We start from the raw sequence: 16,092 nt of genomic DNA on the forward strand, positions 1-16,092 counted from the left end.
ATGAACTTTCACTGCAGAATGTGAGTCAAACGATGCAGTTTGTTTTTGAGCGCTTAATATTGCCACTGCTAATATTCACGGCTGCAGCTCTGTTGGTAGAGTGCTCGTCCTCTGACCCGTAGCTCAGTGGGTTTGAAGCCAGTCTCAGCCTCAAGGCCGTTGAGGGTTCAGATCCCCGACCCACAGGTGAATATCTGACCACACTGGAATGTGAATGTAAACCTCCCCATTAGAGTCCGTTTAATATCCCAGCATGAAACGCTCTCACTTTAATACAAGATAAAATATACATATACTTGAGGAGACAGTTAAATAGTCCCACCAGATGGTCGTCTGTTCTAATCTCATGTTCATCATATTGTAGCGTCACCAAAAGGCTTCAAATGAAAAGAGCTTCGTCTTTAAAAGCTTGACTTGGACCGGTGGCCAATGACTTGTTCAAACTCATGCCATTTATTTCTTTTTTTTTTTTAATATGAATGAAATAAATCCAGATCTATCCAGATGTTCAGTCAGGAAAAGACATCAAAGAAAAGAAAAGAAAACGAATTACAGGACAATATGAATAATTTGAAATAATTGCTGAATAGTCAACCATCTGTCTTGTGCTTCCTTTGTCATTTTAAAATAATCTGCAGACTTTCATCTCTTCCCTCCACATGACTCACCCTGAGCGGTGCCAGGACTGTGCCACTGCAGGTGAAACAATGCCCTGAACAGCAGAGTTGGCAGAATTAGCCGTTTTAGCCGAGTTAGCAGAGCGCAGCGGCTGCGTGTGTCGACACGATCGTGTCAGTCGCTCTCTTCACGCTCTGATATCGGAAGCTTTATTATATGTACAGTAAACACAGGCTGCATGTGTCTTTATGATTATAGACACTTTACCCAGAGTTTACCCCAAAGGCTCATCATAAAACAACACTGTCTTATACAAAACACTCTCTGATCCTCCCGAAACAACTGCTGGTTTTCATCTGTTTAAGTAAAAGTGTTAACATGAAGCATTGCTCTTGTGCTTTTGTCTGGTACACTATAGTTTTATAGTCTATATATATATATATATATATATATATATATATATATATATATATATATATATATAGTGTTAGACCTTTTGGAATCACTTTGGAAACCATTTTGCAGATTTTACTGAACTGATCAATGGATATAGATGATAGAGATAGATTTGAACATTTATTTAAAAATAAAGAAGAAGAAAAGTAGTGCCACTTTCTTCAAATAAAATTCTAAAAAGTCTCAAAAATAAATGTGTTAGTGACTATTAAAATGATATGTAAGACAGGAAAAGGTTTGTGTTTATGCTGTATTTATGTATTTAATTCATTGAAATATATAACCAAACATGTATAAATCAATCAAAGTATGAATGTTTTAGAAAAAATCATAAATAATAATTCATTAAACTTATGCAGCTCAAAGATGTTTTAATGAAAAGACATGAATAAAGGACAGTGTTAAAGAGGAAACAAAGGACAGTCAGGACGTGTGTGAAGACACACGATGTGGGTCAAGATGCGACAGGTCAAGTGTGTGTCTGTGTCGTTTGTGTTCTGACGTTTTTAATGAATCAATCCTTATTTTTAAAGCACCAATTTCAAGCAATTTCAAAATGACTCACAGTTAAGTCTTTTTGGCTTTTATGGAAATCCTCAGTCATCCACAACATGCTGTTTTATGTCTTTATTCTTAAAGATAAGATAAGATAAGATATTCCTTTATTGTCCCACATGGGGAAATTTCATTGTTGCAACGCAGGTAGATCCAGAGGTAGATCCAGAAGAACAGATCACTTATAGGAAGTCTGAAAAACACTTTCAGTAGAAGATCTCCTATAAATAAATAAAAACTCCCATAGACAAATAAATAAATAAATACCATTGCATATGATCATGACAGTAATTGCACATGAATATGTGTCACGACAGCACATAGATTGCACATGAATTTCACATGAATTTCACAGTAATTGCACATGAATTGCACATGAATTCCAACAGTAATTGCACATATGACAGAATTGCACATCAGTTTTAGGTTAGGTCAGTATTGCGCCGGGATAACGTGACGATCTCCGGGTAAGACGACTGTTCTCCTCAGTTTCATGAGTTCCTCCTTTGTGGAAACGCGGTACGGCGCCGGCCGGGGGGCGGGGCCGGAGCCGGGGGGCGGGGCCGGAGCCAGGGGGCGGGGCCGGAGCCGGAGCCGGGGGGCGGGGCCGGAGCCAGGGGGCGGGGCCGGGGGACTCAGAGCCAAGACACATCGCAACGACACGACGAAAACACTCAATCCAGCCGAATAAAGTCAAAACAAGTTAATTTAAAGCGATTCCAGTGCGTGTCCCGATCGTTGGTGAAGTTCCTCTTTCATATAAACGTGTATATAAACGTGTACCGACGACACGCCGTACTTTAGCGCGGCCGGAGGGCGCGGGGGGCGGAGCTAGCTCACGTCACAACAACACAACAAACGCAACGAAAAACGCTCAAATCCAGCCGAAAAAAGTCAAAAACAGTTGAATTAAACAACTATTCCAGCGCGTGTCCCTATCGTACAGTAAAATAGAAAAAATATACTAACTATATTTACAAAATATAGGAGATAAAGCACAATAAGTGTGAGAAAGAAGAGAGAGCGTTTACACCGGGCTGCCAGCTGTACCAGCGCCTTAAAGGTTTATATTAACCCTCCCCTCAGCCACATCCAAACCTGCATCTCTACAATAAAATCATGGCTCACTCTCAACTTCCTCAAACTGAACAGTGACAAAACAGAGCTCCTCCTCATTGGCACCAAATCCACTCTCAATAAAACTGGTCCCTTTTCACTCAGCATCGACACCTCGACCATCACCCCCTCTACCCTGGTACGCAATCTCGGTGTCATCATGGACCCCACCCTCTCCTTCACTCCCCATGTCAGCCACATCGTCAAGACCTCATACTTCCACCTCCGCCGCATCGCCAAAATCCGACACTGCCTCACCCTCCCCGCTGCTGAATCCCTCATCCACGCCTTCATCTCCTCCCGCCTCCACTACTGCACCTCCCTCCTCACTGGCATCTCCTCCCATTCCCTCCACAGACTCCAAATGGTCCAAAACTCCGCTGCCCGCCTCCTCACCCACACCCTCCTCACCCACACCCTCCTCCTCACCCACACCCGGTCCCGTGATCACATCACTCCCGTTCTCCGCTCTCTCCACTCTCTCCCCATCAAGCAGCGCATAAACTTTAAAATACTCCTCCTCACCTTCAAAGCTCTTCACCACCTTGCCCCCCCCTACCTGTCTGACCTCCTCATCCCCCACCGCCCCACCCGAGCTCTCCGATCCTCCTCCTCTCTCACCCTGGCTGCACCAACATCCCGACTCAAAACTTTTGGCGACAGAGCATTCTCCCGAACAGCACCCCGACTCTGGAACTCCCTCCCCCCGTCCCACTCTCCCTCACTCACAACATTCAAATCCCGCCTAAAAACATGACCTCTTCACCCAAGCCTATGACCTCCCCTACCCCTAGCCTCCTCTACCCCATTGCCTACTCTTCTACCCCCTGTTACATCCCCATCTTTTTAGGCCCGAGCCCCAGCAGGGGGAGGGCCTATTGCTCCCGCAACGCTGCCGAAGGCAGCGTTGCAACTGTCTGACCAAACATGCGGGCGCAGCCCGCATGTTTGGTACCCCGTCGCCCCTGGCAAGTACAGTGAACTAGCCCATGCCGAAGGCATGGATCATGCATACTTACTCCTGCTATGACAGAAATAGTCAACAATTAGTGAATGGGCGTAGCCCATTCACTAATTGTTGACAACAGCAGCGCGAAGCGCTGCATTCCTCCAAAAACCCTCCTGGCATCGTCCCGTATGCGAGAATCCATGCCGCAGGCATGGGCCATGCTTGTATCTGCTCAAATCAATGGAAGTCTATGGGGAGTGGGCGGGGCATCCCGACGGAATAGGGAGTGACGAGCGCGTAAGCGCTCGTAATGATAATTCCACCCCATGGCGGCATCGGGAAGGCTTAGAGCTTTCAAACGATGTATCATTTGTTGTTATAGTAAAAACGGCTATATTGTTTTTGCTAAAAATATTATTATTATTATTATTATTATTATTATTTTTCTTGTTCTTCTTCAGCGCTTTGATCTCTAATTTGACCCCCTGAACATGCTCAAAAACTCACCAAACTTTGCCCAAAATTCAGAATCGGTGAAAAATTTTATTTTTTCTGGGCCATTTTTTTTTTCGTTAAAAAATGGCGCGACAGCGCCACCGACAAAAGTCAAAATACATTGCGCCTATGGGAGACGCCCCGAGGTCAACTTTGGCGTAAAGCTACGAAATTCGGGACACGCATTCCTCTCGTGAGGATAAACAAAAAAAAAACATTGTGGCCACGCCCCCAAACTTACCCTATGGCCGCCATCTTCCTTTGAAAATGAAAACAAGCTGAGTTAGCCATTTTGTTTACGTCAAACTTTGACGAACTCCTCCTAGGGCGTTTTGCCCACCGACTTCAAAATCGGCGTACGTCCTCTGGACAAGTGGGGCATCTAAAGTTATTAAATTTTTTGAGATACCTTTTACGGTCTGTGTGCGGCGCAGCCGCAAAGTTGGACAACTTATTTTGGAATATTGCAGGTCTAAAAATTGCTCCCATTTGATCAAAACCAGTCCGATTAGGACCAAATTTGAATCAGTTGTTAAACTTTCTAGTTTGGACCAGTTTAGGCTGACAAAATTGAAATGGCAGTGATAGCGCCCCCTACAGAGTGACCTTTAAATTAACATTGAAGGTCAAAAATTAGTTTTACCAAAATTGTCTAAACTTTACCCAAAATTCTATTTTGCCGTCCCGATCACAAAAGCCAATCACAAAAATGCCTAAATTTTTACGCCGTAGTCGTAGCGATGACAGAAACCTCCCATGTTATCCCTATGGGAAAACCACAAAATCTCTCAAATTACCACATTTTTATGTTTTACACTTTAACGAAGTCCTCCTAGTGCGTTTTGCCCACCAACCTCAAAATCGGTGTACGTCCTCTAGACAAGTGGTGTATCTAAAGTTATCCAAATTTTAAGGATAACTTTTACGGTCTTTGTGCGACGGAGCCGCAAACGTTTCCCAGAATTCTGACTATTTGGCCTTCAGAGTGGCCTATAAACAATAGAGTTTTTCCAAATGACATGATATTTTGAACAAAATTCTAATTTGCCATCCTGATCATAAAAGTATGAGAGCCAAAGTCATATTTTGTACGGCGTAACCGTAGCGTTGACAGAAACATCCCATGTTATCCTTATGGGAAAATCGTAGAATCGCTCAAATCACCATATTTTTACGCTTCACACTTTAACGAACTCCTCCTAGGGCGATTGCCCGATCAAGCTCATATTTGGGGAAAATCATCTACACAAACGGGGCATCAAAAGTTATCCATATTTTGATTTTAAGTGGTACGGTCTCTGTGTGGCGGACCCGCAAATATATGTCAGAAATGGGAAAACAGCGAAATCTCTAAAATCACCACATTTTTACGCTTCACACTTTAACGAACTCCTCCTAGGGCGATTGCCCGATCAAGCTCATATTTGGGGAAAATCATCTACACAAACGGGGCATCAAAAGTTATCCATATTTTGATTTTAAGTGGTACGGTCTCTGTGCCGTGGAGCTGCAAATATACTGTCACAAATGGGAAAAACGCCAAATCATTGAAATGTTCACATTTACGCTTCACACTTTAACAAACTCCTCCGTGGGCAATAGCTCGATCAAGCTTTACTTTGGGAAAAATCATCTACACAAGCGGGGCATCAAAAGGTATCCATATTTTTATTCCAAGTGCTACGGTCTCTGTGCGGCGGCGCAGCAAATTTGACTGACACTTGTGTTCATTTGCACTGGATTGGCCATGTCCAATGTGTCGCCGTCTGTCAAGTTCTTTTTTTATTCAACACACAATAAGGGCGCCATCTTTATCAAGTCGAAAGCGCAGAGTCGGAAGGCCGGCGGCCCGCGAGGGCCGTTGGATGCCGCTTGCGGCTTTAATTCTCTCTACTTCTTCTGTCTTGTTCATTTTATCTGTATATTAATGTGTTCTGTACGTGTTGTCCCCCCTGTCTGTAAATACCCCCCCCCCCCTTTTTTATTATGCTCAGTGTCTTTGGGTCACTGAAAAGGGCTATATAAATAAAAGTTATTATTATTATTATATTTTACTTCTTCAAATAACCTTTTTATGCATCTTAGAGTAAGATTTCACATAAGCAGACGGATGTTAAAGTCAATTGAGAATAAGCACTTTAGCCCTTCTTACATGTCTTCAGACAGACGTGGCAGAGACAGTAGCATCAGCTGTAACTCACTCACGTCTGAGGGAGGTGTCAGCCTGTGGTTTAGGAGCTAGGAGCTATGACTGAGGAGCAAAGAGTGAAGAGCAAGAAGTCAAGAGCGAGGAGTGAAGCGCAAAGTGTGATGAGCGAAAAGGATGGATCATGGAGTTAGGAATTAAGACTGAGGAGTTAAGACTGAGGAGTTAGGACTGAGGAGTTAGGACTGAGGAGTTAGGAACTACACTCTCTTGGGTGTGGACCAACAAACCCAGATTGACTCTCGTACCCAGAGTCCGTTAGCGCTGGTGACTACCACTCACTTACACATGCTAACACTCACTAACACTCACTTACACATGCTAACACTCACTAACACTCACTTACACATGCTAACACTCACTAACACTCACTAACACATGCTAACACATGCAGACAGTCACTAACAGATGCTAAAACACGCTAATACACGCTAACACATGCTAACCCAGGCTGTGGTTTCCCACTGCCATCATGCTAATCCCACTCATTTAGCTCTTTATTTAACCACAGTCTTTCATTGTGTGTTTAGTCACACCCTGTAGCACGAGAACAGCACGAGAACAGCACGAGAACAGCACGAGAACAGCCTGAGAACAGCCTGAGAACAGCACGAGAACAGCCTGAGAACAGCACGAGAACAGCACGAGAACAGCCTGAGAACAGCCTGAGAACAGCACGAGAACAGCCTGAGAACAGCACGAGAACAGCCTGAGAACAGCCTGAGAACAGCCTGAGAACAGCACGAGAACAGCACGAGAACAGCACGAGAACAGCACGAGAACAGCCTGAGAACAGCCTGAGAACAGCCTGAGAACAGCACGAGAACAGCACGAGAACAGCCTGAGAACAGCACGAGAACAGCACGAGAACAGCACGAGAACAGCACGAGAACAGCCTGAGAACAGCCTGAGAACAGCACGAGAACAGCACGAGAACAGCACGAGAACAGCACGAGAACAGCCTGAGAACAGCCTGAGAACAGCCTGAGAACAGCACGAGAACAGCCTGAGAACAGCCTGAAAACAGCCTGAGAACAGCACGAGAACAGCCTGAGAACACCCTGAGAACAGCACGAGAACAGCCTGAGAACAGCACGAGAACAGCACGAGAACAGCACGAGAACAGCACGAGAACAGCACGAGAACAGCACGAGAACAGCCTGAGAACAGCACGAGAACAGCCTGAGAACAGCACGAGAACAGCACGAGAACAGCACGAGAACAGCCTGAGAACAGCACGAGAACAGCACGAGAACAGCACGAGAACAGCCTCTTCTTTTGAGGATTTGAAGTCAATAAAATTATCTACATAAAGTTTATGTTACTTATTATTGAAGTATGACAGCTTTTGTGCTCTTGTTTCTTGTACTAAAAGAAGTACTAAGTACTAAGAAATGCTTAGTGGGGCCCCGGACCCCGGGCCCTGTTTGAAGGTGCAAAAGAGCTCCACAACAAAGAACAAGCATTTTTATTTGACTAAATGAATATCCCAAAGTCACTGATACAGGCTCCAGTCACCCGCCTAAGGCCCAAAGTCAAAGTTCTCTGTCGCTTCACCCTCTGGAACATAAACAGCCGTTGCAGGATTAGAGGCAGTTTTTGGTATTTGGGTTTGGACGCTTGTGTTTGTGGCTGAGCTAAATGTTAATGTGTGTGTCTGTGTGTGTGTGTGTGTGTGTGTGTGTGTGTGTGTGTGTGTGTGTGTGTTTGTGTGTGTGTGTGTGTGTGTTTGTGTGTGTGTGTGTGTGTGTGTGTGTGTGTGTGTGTGTGTGTGTGTGTGTGTCTGTGTGTGTGTGTGTGTGTGTGTGTCTGTGTGTGTGTGTGTGTGTGTGTGTGTGTGAATAGTTGTTGTTGATAGTTTGATTCTTTGGGTTTGTCACTTATTTATGGTCATATTTCTGTCTGAATTCATCCAAAATAAGTCAAAGTTGGTGAAAATACATGAGTTTGGGCAAAACATCTGGTTTTGTTTTTCAGTGAATTCTTCTTCTAAATAAACAAAGATCCTTATGGAAAAGTACAGAAGAACCTGACGTCTTTGAAGGACATTTAATGCAAACAATTGGACAGAAACTGACATTTACCGTACTGTCCACACTATAAGACGCACTTAAAAGCCTCAGTGCGCTTTATATATGAACAATTATCCAAAATAGACCAGTTATTCAGGGTGCGCTTTATAATCTGGTGTTTTGTATTCATTTCTGCCATATGTGGATCACTGTTTCTTTAAAAAGTATTTGCGATTAGTAGATTAAGAAAAGTGTCATTAGTAACTCAAAAATCCCAATAAATATTCTGAATTCACATCGTTTCACGCTGTGTCTGTTCCTTCTGTGAGAGCGAGTCCAGCTCTGAACGGGCTGAGGTTTGGCCCACTCACTCTGGAATATGTGCAGCAACAACACGTGCAGCCGCTCCAGCAGCACAGACAAGGGCCCTTTGTCTGAGCAGGAGCGCTCAGAACAGAAGCAGGTCAAAGATGCAGAAATGGGGCTAAACTTGTGCATAGGATTCTCACAAAAATGTGTCTAAATCAACAGCAGCGAAAACTGTGTGGAAGGACGAGACGGTCTTAAAGCTCCTGCACGTAACATGGGACGTGTCTTTACAGCAAAGGATCATGGTCTATGTCGTTTTCATTTTCACCGCTTTAACCAGCTGTAAAAGTCATTCTGTGTTGGAAAAGCTGCTCCTTAATGATTCAAAAGAGACATATCTTTATTTATTTTACACAAATGATGTGGAACTAACTAACAGTTGCCAACAAGATACATACAAATTAATTCATGTTGAATACACATATTTTGTAATGGTCTCATCTCACATAATCACATTTCCATTTAATTGTATTTCCACCCAGTGCCTGTAGTTACTGCATAGAATTATGTAAATATCTATATTAAAAGATCCCAAAGATCCAACTCCCATTAAAGAACCACAAGTCCATTCACTACTTTGTGTTTCATGTATTTTATTTATTCATGTTTTTGTCTTCCTTTGGGTTCATCGTTATTTAGAACTACCTTATCCATGGTTCAGTCTCATTTTAGACCTGGTTTTGTCTCATTTAATGTTTAGTCTTATTGCAGCTCAGACCCAGTCAAGGATTTGATCCAGAGGAATTCAAAAATCCAAATACCACGAATATCTTGGGATGTACTTTGTGTGAAAATATATATATATATATATATATATATATATATATATATATATATATATATATATATATATATATATATATATTTATATATATATATTTATATATATATATATATACAATACAACACGGGGACAATGCACTCTCAGATTTCGACTGGTTTTCACTTCTTCTTCTTCTTCTTGGTCAGACTTGCACTTCCTGCCAAACATCTGGAGCAGGAATAAAAAGCTGAAGGTGGCCCTGGGTTCTCTGTCCCACCTCTAATGAAAAGACTCTTTAACACAGCTCAGAGTTCAGCAGCTCCGGCTGCAGCGCTTTGGCCCTGAGACTGTTGTGTGGTTCATTTGATTCTTATTTAGAGCAAAATAAGCATCATTTTTAGAATAATTGCAATGATACGAGCAGAGTTCAGTCAAGATGATTTTACTTGAAATGATTGAAAAGCTGAGTTGAAAATAAAATGTTGTTTTTATCAATTTTAAATTGAAAACTGTTCATTTTTTACAGTTTGTTTAATGTCGAAACACAAGAAGTACATTCATTTTATTCTTATTTTCAACTAAATTAGATGTTTAGATGAATTGCGGTTTTCTTTTTCCGGATGATATTATTTGAAGGGTTTGAGTCTGGAGGGTTTGCTGAATGTCATTCCCCAGTCTCATTTCAATTTCACTCTGTCCTGAGGAATAAAGCCTATGGGCCAAAAAGTGATTTAAAAGAAAGAAAGAAACATAAGTGTACAGAAGTCTCGACGACAACAACAACAACAACAACAACAACAACAACAACATTCAACACTATTCAAATCAAGATGATGCATTTTGAAGTAAATTTAACAAATGCAGATATTCACTTTTGGCTGTTCCTTCAGTCTGGAGCGTCGTTTGCTCCATATGTTTTGGGGTTTGGAAATATTTGAGGCCTCAGTAGGATATAAAATACTAGCATAATATGAAGGTCCCAGCGGTGGGGCCTTCAGGGCGTGTTTGCGTTGGCCCCGGAGCGGCTTCACTTCTGGAGCGCGGCGGCTCTGAGAAGGATCCTGAGCCATCTTATGTTTTACAGTGTAAACTGTTCAAAATGTTTCATCTTTTGTTGAGAAAATCTGTGGCGTTTGACACATCCACAGCTCTGGTTCTGGAGCCAGACTTTTGGCCCTTTTGGTGGCACCAGGGTGGCACCAGGGTGGCACCAGGATGGCTCCAGGGTGGCACCAGGATGGCTCCAGGGTGGCACCAGGATGGCTCCAGGGTGGCACCAGGATGGCTCCAGGGTGGCACCAGGATGGCACCAGGGTGGTACCAGGATGGCTCCAGGGTGGCACCAGGATGGCTCCAGGGTGGTACCAGGATGGCACCAGGGTGGTACCAGGATGGCTCCAGGGTGGTACCAGGATGGCACCAGGGTGGCACCAGGATGGCTCCAGGGTGGTACCAGGATGGCACCAGGGTGGTACCAGGATGGCTCCAGGGTGGTACCAGGATGGCACCAGGGTGGTACCAGGATGGCACCAGGGTGGTACCAGGATGGCTCCAGGGTCATGATTCTGGTCCGGAGAGTCTGTTTTTGGTTGATTGGAGAAACGACCTTCTTGGCCGTGGTGTTCTATAGGCTTCTCTCAACACTTGTGTAAGAGTCTAGACTGAGGAGTGAAGCAGCAGAGGTCAGACTCCTCCTTCATTCTGACCTGGAGCTCGTCTGGTGTTTCAGATCCACTCAGCACTTCTGCGTCAGACAGAAGTAGCTAACCTTATCCTCAAGACTGTAATAACCAGTCTGGCACCTTTTATCCCAGATATCGATGTAAAATAACGTTTTTATAGTTTAATCATTCGGAGAAATCTTACTGTGATGCACAACTTAAAGGTCCTGCTTCTACAGTCCAGGAAAACAGCCTTTAGTCCAGCTATTTGTGAAAAAGAGAGTGAATAATAACAACTATGTCTTAATGCATGGAAACAGTAGATTGTGATGCTCCCTGTGATCGTGGTTCAGACGTGAACGTTTAACATTGAAGTGATGTGAAATGACTCGGTTTACACGTGTCTGTAAATGTCCATCATATATAATGTCTCCATCAGGACCAGCCACATATGTTGTCATTGGAATGTGGGGAAAGTACATTTGACCTTTTGAACTGGGGACAATGGCTCTGTGGCTCTTTTGTAGGAAGTCTTAGTCAACAAACTCAATGATTTCTACTGAGATTTTAAGGATTTGGGAGTTAGTTTTGCTTTGTTTACATTTAAATATCTTTCCCTTTCCTGTATAAATGTTTTATTGTGAAATCCCGTGAGCTTGTGGTCTTATGAGCGTTTGGAGTAACGATTTGGGTCAGAAATGTTGATGCACAAAGTCTTAAGTGAACTAAATGTCAGAAGCACTCAAGCCACTGCCCCACTGATGAAACTGTGCATAACTTTACATTTAATGACCAATGTTTAATGTCCCCCTCTCTCTCTCTCCTCAGGTCAACCTATGGCCCGGTCGACCCCGCTCCACCACACACAGCCCTGCCGGACCCAACCGTGCAGCGGGCATCTCCGCAACGGCCCCAAACTGCACTGTCTGCACCACACGCTGACCTCTCCACATCACGCACCCCTCACGCACACCGTCCAGGCCAACGGGGTGCGCAACGGCGGGCCTCACCCCAAACTGGGCTCTCTTCCGCGGGGAGGCTCGTCCACGTCGTCCTCGTCCTCGGCCGGTCCCAGACATTCCTCCAGGAAGCTCCGGTCCAACCCGTCCATCACGTCCCAGAGCAGCAAGAGGAGCAAGAGCAGCTCCAAGAGTAACAGCTCCCAGGTCCCCACCGAGGGCCAGGACGGTGAGGCTCAGGCGGGGAACGTGGGGCTTGGGCTGGGGGAACAAAGACATACATTCAGGTTTAGGGATGTAACAACTACAAGTAAATCAATGCTTCTTCACTTCAATGCAGTGTTTCGATGCAGCAACCGCCACAAAATAGAGTAAACTACATAGACCATAATCCTTTGCTCTATTTCAGAGCAGACAACATAAAGATTATAGTTATTATGACGATGGTGATTCACATCAAAGTCTTGTCAAAGCATTTTTAAATATGGAACATGTGAAATGTAAATGATGGTAATATCGAACAGCGAGATATATTGTTACATCCCTGTTCAGATGTGTTTATGCTGAGCTCACGCCTGACACTTGATTTATAAAAGAACTCTATTGGTTCTTTCTATTTATCAAATTGATTATTTAGACTGTATAAGAGAATATTCTGCTGTTCTCATTTTGCCATTTCTATTCAGAACCACAAGAAGAGACTGACATTAGTTTTTTTACTTCCTACTTCCTTATTGGACTTAGATGCTAATTATCCCTAAATAAATGTCCTATAACCCATTGAGAATGGTGAAATAAGGGCTCTGCTAGTAGTAAATTGTATCCAAATACAGACCAAATTGTTTCAAATCTTTGAAGGAATAAATTGGCCTCCCAAGAAGGAGATCATGGGTTCGATTCCCGGACCAGACCAACATCACATGATCTCTCTGGGTGGAGTCTGCATGTTCTCCCCGTGTTACCGTGGGTTCTCTCCGGGTTCTCCGGCTCCTCCCACCGTCCAATCACATGCATGTGTGAGGTAAAATTGGCAACACTAAATTGGCCCTAGTGAATGTCTATGTCTCTGTGTTGGCCCTGTGACGAGTTGGCCACTGTCCAGGATATACCCCGCCTAAGGCCCGAAGTCACTGGGATAGGCTCCAGTCACCCGCGACCCCGAAAGGGAACAAGCGGTATAAAATGGATGGATGGATGTTTAAAGTGAAGTCTTTTCATGGTCTTGATCTTAAACGTAGTGAAATGTATAAGTGCGAGGCTGTTCACCCGTTAAACCTGCTCCGTGTGCCCTCAGACTGCTGCGTGCACTGCATCCTGGCCTGCCTGTTCTGTGAGTTCTTGACGCTGTGTAACATCGTGTTGGACTGTGCCACGTGCGGCTCGTGTGCGGGCGACGACTCGTGCTTCTGCTGCTGCTGCGCCTCAGAGGAATGTGGCGACTGTGACCTGCCCTGCGACATGGACTGTGGAATCATCGACGCCTGCTGCGAGTCCGCCGACTGTCTGGAGATCTGTATGGAGTGCTGTAGCCTCTGCTTCTCCTCCTGAGGACCACCGGGGATCACGGTGCATGGCATGTTCTGGACTGAGCCGTCGGGATGAACGTTGACCAGTGCGGGATCAAAGTATGACAAAGGTGCATCAGATCCTTCACGTTTACGAGGAACTAACCTGTGATGTTTTCGAGAGCCGATGGAAACTGGCTTCTCCACCTGAGACCAAACTGCATTGATAAAGTTGCAAGGTTTATTCTTGATTGTGTGGTGAAGATTCATTTGGCCCAGTGTGGAATCACAGAGCAAACAAGTCTTCAGTTTTCCATCCAATCCAACATGGGTTTGAATTCCAGCTCCGCATCGTCAAACAAAGTAAGAAGGTTCAAGAGTAAGACGAAGCTACATTAGTCTTGTACTTCACATTCCAGATTAAAAGGAGACATAACTGGCGATGCTTTTGAAATCCTCCACTCGAGGCCCGATTTACGTCAATCATAAAGTTGGAAGATCTTGACTGAGCGAGCGAGATGAACTTGGACCAACACGGCATGAAATAAAGACAAATCTGTACGTTCTGTGTTTCAACCTGTCGTCTCAAAAGGAGCGACAATATTCTGCCATGTCCGTTTGTCGTACAAAGGACCTGGCGAGCGTTTGTGAGCTGTAAAAAGCAAACAGCCCGGGACGGACCAGGAGAGCTTCTCACTACAGCCACATTCAAAGATAGTTCATGCCTTTTTGTATAAGATGACGTGTTAGAAAAGAAAGGATTTGAGAACTTAATCGGACTGAGATCTTCACATCTTTTCTCACAGAGTCTTAAAATTCCCTCACAGATAAAAGACTGCATTGGATTCAAATATAGAAAAGTAAGTCTGACTTTGATGTCGCCGTCTTTGGCCGTCGTAGCACAGCTTTTTGCACTCGAAACGTAAGATGCTCCTGAAAACAAAGAAAAGGAAGTTCTTTTCCTCGGTTTCTTGCGTTGAACAACATGGTTTTCCCTGACAATGTTATTTGCTCAATATTCCACCTCAACGGGAAAAGCAGCGAGAAAAACTGACCTATTTTAAATCAAGTCATCACCATAAAAGCTTTTATTACAGGGATTCTTCTTGTACCTTTTAGAGCGACTGGAACTGTTTCGAGCCTTCAAATTGACCTCTAAAGGCAAATTAGAAAATGGGCTTCTTTTAACTGGATTTAGATAAGAGCAAAGACACATAATGGGAAAATGGGTTCTTAGATCTTGGTTTATTCTTCACAAGGTTATTTCCTTTCACTACAGTGACTTTTGGGACAATGGTGTCCTCGCCACCCTCGGCTCAACTTGACTGGTGCCGTGTTGCAATAGAAGAGACCGAAAAAGACATTATTCAAAGACAAATTCCTCTATACTGGATCAGACTTTGCAAAAATGGGAACAAAAGACATTTTCTTTAATAGATTATTCATAGATGATGTGTTTTTTTGTGTGGAAACTGTGTCTTTTTCTCATTTTTTATATGTTATTCACTGCAAAAACGAAAATCTACATCAGGTAAAATGACTATTAATTCTGAATCTCGAGTTATCTTGACAAGCGTTCATTAAATCATTAAATGCGTCGGTGCAGATTATGTGAGTTTGTTTGAGAAAATTGCACTTGATGCGTCCATAAAAAATCACACTTAGATAAGATTTTGTGAGCGCAAATTACAAAAGCAAAAAAGTGATTCTGATTTCTGTAGATGTTCTTTTTGCAGTGAAGCCATTGCATCTAGATTTAATGTACCAGAAAACTGTACTAATCCTGGTTTTGTAGATTTTAGTTCAAGATATTTTGCGTTCCTTCCGACCAATGTGAAAAACTCCTATATCTTACGTCTTATCAGGTCCACGTCTCCTGGAAAAGCTAATTTAATTCAGCGGGAAATCTCACAATGTTATGCATACTTCGTTCTATATGCGTCTTGTATAAATGGTAAGTTTTTTTGATAACAGATATTTCATATGCTCGGGCGCTTTCCCTATTCAATACCTCCCGTGTATCGCCTTCAGATGTGTTGCGCATTTAAAATAACTTGATACCAATCTGGCTGCGACCAATAAGAAACAGTATTATTTGTGCCGTCATATTTTTCGTGGCATTTCCATCGAAAGTTTTCTATAGCGTGTAATTACACCGCGCAGCAGTGGTTTTACATAAAGCCCTTTTATGGGAAATCTAACACTGTTTAATATAAATATACAATAATGCAAGGTTCTTTCAACGGCAGGAAATGGTATGGACTGTCAATTGAAATAAGCGTGAAGTGTCCGTGACTCAAACTCCAAGTCACTTTCCCTTTCAGCACCAAAGAAGACGTGTTTACAGCGGACGAGAACCACACGGTGCAAAGGTTTAGATAATGACAGAGTTATTTCCCTTTAAACTAGTTTGATCTATGCAATATAA

At 43.5% G+C, this 16,092-nt stretch overlaps 1 protein-coding gene across 1 annotated transcript in view; it reads left to right on the forward strand.

Annotated features, from left to right (window-relative positions):
• The window catches only part of LOC140355557 (uncharacterized), a 106,292-nt gene extending 92,334 nt beyond the window's left edge, over window positions 1-13,958 (forward strand). Inside the window, exons 4-5 of the mRNA XM_072440190.1 lie at window positions 12,029-12,388; window positions 13,454-13,958. Coding sequence (XP_072296291.1) covers window positions 12,029-12,388; window positions 13,454-13,707 — 614 coding nt within the window. The 3' untranslated portion in view covers window positions 13,708-13,958. The remainder of the gene's footprint in view (window positions 1-12,028; window positions 12,389-13,453) is intronic.
• Window positions 13,959-16,092: the final 2,134 nt, after the last annotated feature.

Source organism: Eucyclogobius newberryi, unplaced genomic scaffold, assembly GCF_026437365.1.
Source record: "Eucyclogobius newberryi isolate DKJ021-1_F unplaced genomic scaffold, fEucNew1.0.hap1 SCAF_113, whole genome shotgun sequence".
NCBI classification, from domain to species: domain Eukaryota; kingdom Metazoa; phylum Chordata; class Actinopteri; order Gobiiformes; family Gobiidae; genus Eucyclogobius; species Eucyclogobius newberryi.